The sequence below is a fragment of the Solanum tuberosum genome, unplaced genomic scaffold, assembly GCF_000226075.1.
Source record: "Solanum tuberosum cultivar DM 1-3 516 R44 unplaced genomic scaffold, SolTub_3.0 scf00045, whole genome shotgun sequence".
NCBI classification, from domain to species: Eukaryota; Viridiplantae; Streptophyta; class Magnoliopsida; order Solanales; family Solanaceae; genus Solanum; species Solanum tuberosum.
In genome coordinates, this window is record NW_006238972.1 from 1,536,774 (window position 1) to 1,544,171 (window position 7,398).

A 7,398-nucleotide genomic window follows, 5' to 3' on the forward strand; every position below is an offset into this window, starting at 1 on the left:
TTTATCCATGTTTTGAGTTTGGATAAATTCACTTATTATGTATTCTCCTTTGCAGCCAGCTGATGCTAGTGACAATAATCGTAGTGAAACCCGCTGAAGTTCCATAAATTGCTGCAGATCCTTTCTTGAGTTTGGGTGCTATTATTTGAACTTTAAGCAAGTTTTTGTAGTAATATGAAGTTTCTTGTAATCGTAATTGTTGAAGCGAATGGTATGTTTCAATTTAGTTTGCAAAACTAATTGTAGACTTTATGGTATACTTTTGTGTTGAAATATTGTGTTATTTCTCAATACGAATATGTCCTTTTAGGTTTGACAATGATGTACGTGTTAGTTAATTAATTTATTATTAGTATCTAAACTTGAATATTCCTGGCAAATGCTATAAAAAGTTATAATTTCATAAATTGTAGGAGTTGAAGCTCCTGTTAATTTTAATGTAAAATTCATTAATTGTTGGGGTTTTGACTCCCTCGAGTTCACAAATTGTTGGGGTTATGACTCCTAGAATTTGAAATGCGGTGGGGTTCAAAACTCTCACTAGTAAACCCTTGCTAATCGTACCAGCGGTTGCTAAGAAACCCCCATGACTTAATTGTGACACACCTAATTGCAGGAGTTTATTCAACTGTCGTAAGACTAAATTGCAGGGGTTATTGACCATCACAGTATATAATTATAATCCGCAGAATTTGAGCTTTTATTTGTAGTGACTGGTGGGTTATAGTAGGGGAGATCATGACTCGAGAAATACGATTGTAACCCAGAAGAGGCTTAAATTCCTATATGGCTTGAAACATACACCAAAATAATGACTTGAAAAGTTTGTTTAATGTATGATTGAAAATGATTTAAAAATAAATAAGTGTGATAAGTGTATAAAATCAATCTGGAATAATTCACATGTTATTCTTTGCCTCTATATATTATGATTTATTGATCTTTCTTTAACATGAATGTTATTGGAGATACAAAAAATATTCTTCCGTGTGAATTTTTTTTATACTATAACGTGTGATAGAAATTTTCTTGACGATTCACATATGTTGAGAATTTTTTTAAAAAAACATCTTCATTGCAACCATGTTGTAACTCCTTTTAATTCAAGTGTTCACTTGTTTCATATCGACTATGTCGTCATCATACAAGTCTAAAACATACTCCAATTTAAATTTAACAATACTAATTTAAAAAAAAAAAAAACTTAATTCATGTTGTTATCATACAAGTCTAAAACATATTTAGAATTAGTAGTTAACATATATGAACCTTTTTTCTTCAATGATGTTATATCGTTAGTTAATTCTACCTCAATTTCAAGAATTTGTAGATCTTTCAAGATGGCCTTATATTATGAGATTTTAGATCTAACTTGTCCACTTTAACATCTTTATTGACCAAAGTTTAACATCTATGAACCTGTAAATTTGTTGATCGATGTAGTGCATGACCAAATTATAATGGTCTTCTTTTTCCATCATTTTTTCTCTACTCGGGAGAAAAACTAACATACGATAGAACCAAATGAAAACATTGTAATTAATGAAAGTTATGGTTATTTTTTTAATTTGACATAAAAGATAAGAGAGAAACTCAACGGGCCAGAAGATATTTGGTCCCTTCCCTGTTGTTTTTGCTTCAATTGCGGGACCTTAAGGAAAATTACAATGATAATTTCTTTAATCTACTTACAAATATTCAAATCACATGCAAATTTTTGCAAAGATTATTAGATACCACACCCTAGGTCAACACACATAAAATTTACCTTATATATTTTTCAAATGAATTCAATCACTATGTATTGATAGCAAAAATGCCAAGTTAACTACATGTACTCATTACTAAAGAAGAGATTAGTAATGTGAAAATTAAGATTGATTACTTGCTGCAACAAAATACATCAATAAAACAAAATTATTTATATTATCTATTTTATTGGTATCTATAAGTTAAATCCTTTCAAAGTAGATGCTAGATACACAATTACAACATTTATAAAGACATGGGCATTCCTATAATCTAGCTTCAATAATTTCAAAATTTGTTTAAATGTCAGGTTAACTACAAATAAATATTTATAAGAAATGGGATTAGGAACCTAAAGAGTAAAACACTAACCACAGTAATAGAATCAAAATTATGTATATAATCGGTGCATATAAGTTAAATTATTTATGATATTAATATATGTATATCAATTAAACCCTTCCCAAATTTGAAGATATATAGATACATAATTAAAACAGTAAAGATGAAAAATATACCTAAAGCTTCTAGTTGTTTCTTTGTTCTCACATTATCTGTCATGTATATGAGTTACACTATATTTATGTTATCAATATATAAGTTAATCCTTAACAAATGGAGTGAAGTTAAGGTTTTACATCCGGGCTACACGATAGGAATTATAAGGCCAAATAGGTTATAATAGAATAACTACTGAAGTCAAGGGAGTGTCATAATGATCAATGAAGGTTGGATAAATTATGAAAATGAAGGCTCAAATTGCATGATTTACCATGGTCAATAAATCATTTAATAAAACTTCTAAGAAGTATATGAGGAAATATTAATGGTGTGTTGTGGTCTATTAAGAAAACATAAAAGTTAACACACTTCTGTATGTTCTAATATTACCAAGAAACTTTTGGACATATTGAAATATGAAGGCAATAAGGAGTAATTGCATTAAGACCTAATCAAAAAGAAAGTTTGCATATATAATTGGCATACATTTTTCAATTTATGAACAATAAAATACTCAATCACAGGTCACCATAACATAAACTAAGACTAAAATTATAAGCAAGCATAAGTCAAAAACTTGAACCAATGCCTAAATTGTGTCTGTTCGAATTTGCGATCCACTGCCTACTTAATCCCGGGGAATCAACAAGTTGAAGATGGTTCCTCAGGCATAGGCTTTTCCTTTTCCGGAATATAGCTACCCACAACCAGCTGGTAGATAAATGAAAATCGTTAGCAAGTACATAATATGCACTCAAACATCAGTACAAGGATGACACAAGGCATTGGAGTAGTGAATAGAAAGCATCATGCGATGTGCATATTGAACACATGTTACCGTTCAACGTGTGAACCCTATCACAAATAAAAGACAACTATTTAAATGAATTATAGAGAGGTGAACTTACTAGCCACTATGTTTCGAGCCATGCACTACTAGTCTATCCAAAAGGAAATGGAGAAACAAATGAATGCAAGGACAGAGGTAGTAAGAAGAGCACCTCTACCCGAGAGGAAGCCTTGAGCATTTCTGCTACAATGCCACAAATATTACTTCCATCGGGCCTAGACAGTAACACACTTAGACCACCCGTTATTCCAAAGCTATCATTATTGTCTGGCAGCAACAATGAGCCTGATAATGAGATGATATCATATTGACCCTGCATGTAAAGAATAACAAGAAGCTCGATGACCAATTTCAATAGGTATGCTAGAAGACATTCAATGTACACGCAATGATCACCTTTATCAAATTCAATACATAAGAAGCTTCACGACTTTTGCAATAAATGTACATCCAATTACTTGTGCATAATATATATGATAAATCCAAAAAGGCAAGCCAAATCAACTGGAAAAATAGTATGACAACTCGTTCCAGATTATTTAGTAATCAAAACTAGCTAAAGCAATATTCTAGCTACTCTCAATTTTTCTATGTCAACAACAAAATCACAAGGTGATATCCAACTACTACTAATTGATATCTCAAGATTAATAATTAGGATACATAAAGGAGAAATAGTCTTTGTCATTATAGCAGATGATAGGCTTACACCATCTATTGATGGGTTTATTGTGTTTCATCCACTTCAAGTACATTCATCATACCTATTAAAAAGCACTTCTAACATAATGATTCTTTAAAAGGTAATAGAATGAGCTAGAAGGAGTACATCTAAGAGGATATACTCTAACGAATTGTTTCTCAAATGTCAAAAGACATTTTTATGCAAGTGTGTGTATATATAATAAAACACGAAAAAAAAATTAATTATCAAATAACACAGCCAACAAACTCAAATAAAATAAAGTATACCATATTTATAGACAAACTAATCATAAACTACCACACATGCCTCATAATAAAGGCAACATAAAGGGTAAGTGTCTTTAAGTTGAAACTCATACATACCTCATAAGTCACAGTTCCACCACCAATTACAGACTCCCGTAGCTTCACACTACATATGACTCCAGTTGCAGATATAATAGAAAGTGCCCATGGTCGTGGTCCTTGTTGTAAGAAGGTTATTAGCTTACCTACAACGTCCTGTGGCCAAAGTAACAAGTTTTTATCATTTTGTCAAGTTAACCAAAAAGTTCACAAGAGTGGGACATCGATTAAAGTCAACCTTAAACAACAAGTCTAATTTTGGCGTTACACTACATACGACTCCAGTTGCAGATATACAAACTACCCATCGTTGTGGTCCTTGTTTTGAGAAGGTTATTAGCTTACCTACAATGTCAAGTGGACAAGGTAGCAAATATACATCATTTTGTAAAGTTAACAAATAAAATATCATTAGAATGGGACTTCAATTCAAGAAAGCCTTAAACAAGAAATTTAATTATGGGTAAAATAAAAATGAGATAATGTCCATTTCATAAAAATGAATCCAACAAAAAAAGGTAAATGACTTTCTTCCTTTCTCTCATAAGAAATTTGAAACTCAGGTATCTTGTAGAACAACACAACACATCATAAAATATGCAATAATTGTACAATACACAAGTTGATTAAACTTTTGTATGTCATACTATAGATCAAAAATCATTAAGCAAAATAGATTTTACCTGCCCACTATGCACAGAGATTAAGTGTCGCGTCCATCTAGCTTCAACTGCATCCGCAACCATAAAAAAATCCACTATTATTGTGATACATGTATTATATTGGTAAACATTGATAAACAAATCCAATTACTTGACACTTTTCAGTTCCCAAGATTCAAACTACTTGCTTTCGAAGAATTATGAAGACATATATACCTAGAGCTTCTTCCTTCTGCTTGTTTCCAGAGCACAACGGCCTCCCAAAGGGCTTCTTACCTTGAATTTTGGAAGAAGAAATACCAGTAAAATCACCACCAGCACTAGAATCTTCATGATTCACTACTAAAGGAATTAAAGAAAGTGTATATAAGTTCAATCCTTCCTATTTTAAAAGCATACATATTTAAAGAAATAATGAAAACATATATACCTAAATTTTTTGGTCGGTTCTTCTCTCCAAATCCCTGGGGCCTCCCACGAGACTTCTTAGAGAGATTTTCTGAAGTAGAAGCTCCACGAGATTCAGAAAATTTAGTGGGAGAGAGCCGCAATCCATGAGCAAAAGACTTCTTTGGTGGGCCTCTCTTCTTCTGTTGTTGGGGTTGATGGAAAATGATTTTTGCAGGAAACATGTAGGAGTTGGTTTGCTCTTGTTGGTGGGTATGGGGTGGGGGTTGTTCTTGTTTTGGTTGGTGTATCGGTGGTGATTCTTGGAAATCCATAGGACAAAAAAGAATTATCTATAAGAATGTGTTTTCACAGTTTGTTCTAGAGAAAACTTTGTTTAGGGAAAAAGAAAGAATGTTTAAAATTTTTAGGGTTATATCAATGATTTTATATTTAAGTTAGAGTTTGACCAATACATTTTCAATAAAATTTTGAATTTTTTTTTTCAAATGAGGTGTTAATATCTGGTCAAATAATGACCAATTAAAATCTTTGGTCAAAATAGTAACAAAATAAATGTTGTGAAGTGTTCAAAATGGTATGTATTGGTCAAACACAAGTAATTGTATCATTTAATATTTTTGATAACCTTGATGACTCACGTGAACCAATCAGAATGAGGTAATCAAATATTTTTTTCACATGGATTATTTATCTTAAAATAGACGTTGAAAATCTATCAACAAATGAGGTGTTAATCTGTAACACCTTGGAAAAAGAATAGTTGCATAGTTGACTGCAGGTTCAAGTCTATGCGTCCTTCTTACGGATTGTATAAGGTTCTATGGTCCGTAGAAGGGAGTTGTAGAAATGGTCTTAAGTGTTTTTGGATATTTGGATCTCTGATGTTTTCTATGTACCACCAGGATGATTTGTAGAAAGTTATACGGTCCATAGGAAGTGGTCGTAAAAGGGTTCATGATAATGCTCAAATGTCCTCTTTAAAACCAATTAAAAGGAAAAGCGATCGTCATCAATAAAAATACTCAACTAAGAGTGAGGGTGGAATCCCACAGGAAATGGTGTGCGGTCAAGAATTTAATTAGAGAGTTAACTAGCAATTAATTTCTATGAAGTTGAAATAGCACATGAGTGGAGAAACTCGCCAGTTTTAACAACACTAATTTACATACCCAATTGACAATATTGAAATAATTGATGATTCACAAAACTAATTGAATCTGGTGGTGTGGGGATCGAATGTTGATTTCACCTGGGATATTGTAGAATTACTCGTTACAACTAATTAATCATAAATAAGATAGGTCATCATAATGGAAGTTAATATTCTTTCTATCTCAAAGCATCATTGCATAGAATATCCTTTCGATCTCATCTATATGTTATCCTAAACAACCCAAAACCTAAGATCTGCAATTAAGTACACTAAATTGCAGCTATTGAACATCTTACCCACTTATATTGGTTTCTTTCAAGCACCAATGCAAGATAGAAACTAAAACTTAGTTGGCCACCTTAATTTATGAATTAATCACTTGGCAATAAGTCAAATATATGATTAATAGCCATAAAGCAGAGCAATTCAACAAACTCACAAAATTGCATCAGCACCCAATCCCATAATCACACCCCAATAGTTTGGGGCTTTAGCCACACATTGTAAAGTGTAAATATATTATACCTTGCATGAAATTAGCCATGGGTAGCATAAATTGAGCACATAATAGAAAACTCACATCAAATTCAACCTCAAATTACTATATCCAAGCTCACAAATATAAAAGAACTCAAAACTAAAAGTGTTCTCATTCAATTAAAAATGTTTCTCTCTCTAAAATGTTCAGACTGTTTCTCTCAATTTTCGCACACATCTTTCTCTCTCCTCTAGGCTATTTATAGTTTCCCATAATTTTGCCTAAAAATTTACTCAACGTCTCATTCGACGATGTTAGCTAGGACAATCTATATCACACTAACTTGTCTTTTAATTGAAACGATCAGCCCTCAATAGTATCATATATTTTGGTTTCGGTTCTTCAATCCCAAAATACCTTCAGCGACATCAGTTTTATGCTTGCACCAAGATTGCATAAAGCTTTAGAAAATGTGTATGCACCAATGGTGCTTGGCATAGTGAATTCTCCTAGATCATCTCTTTTTAGGACTGCATTTTTTATC

At 32.1% G+C, this 7,398-nt stretch overlaps 1 protein-coding gene across 1 annotated transcript; it reads right to left on the reverse strand.

The window, feature by feature from the left end:
* Positions 1-2,892: 2,892 nt before the first annotated feature.
* LOC107059908 (AT-hook motif nuclear-localized protein 10-like) lies at positions 2,893-5,444 on the reverse strand. The gene is made up of 6 exons (XM_015307004.1): positions 5,243-5,444; positions 5,029-5,151; positions 4,428-4,495; positions 4,169-4,306; positions 3,252-3,413; positions 2,893-2,961 (listed from the first exon to the last, which is right to left on the reverse strand). Exons 1-6 carry the CDS (start codon positions 5,442-5,444, stop codon positions 2,893-2,895), a joined length of 762 nt encoding a protein of 253 aa, XP_015162490.1.
* Between the last annotated feature and the right edge of the window lie 1,954 nt (positions 5,445-7,398).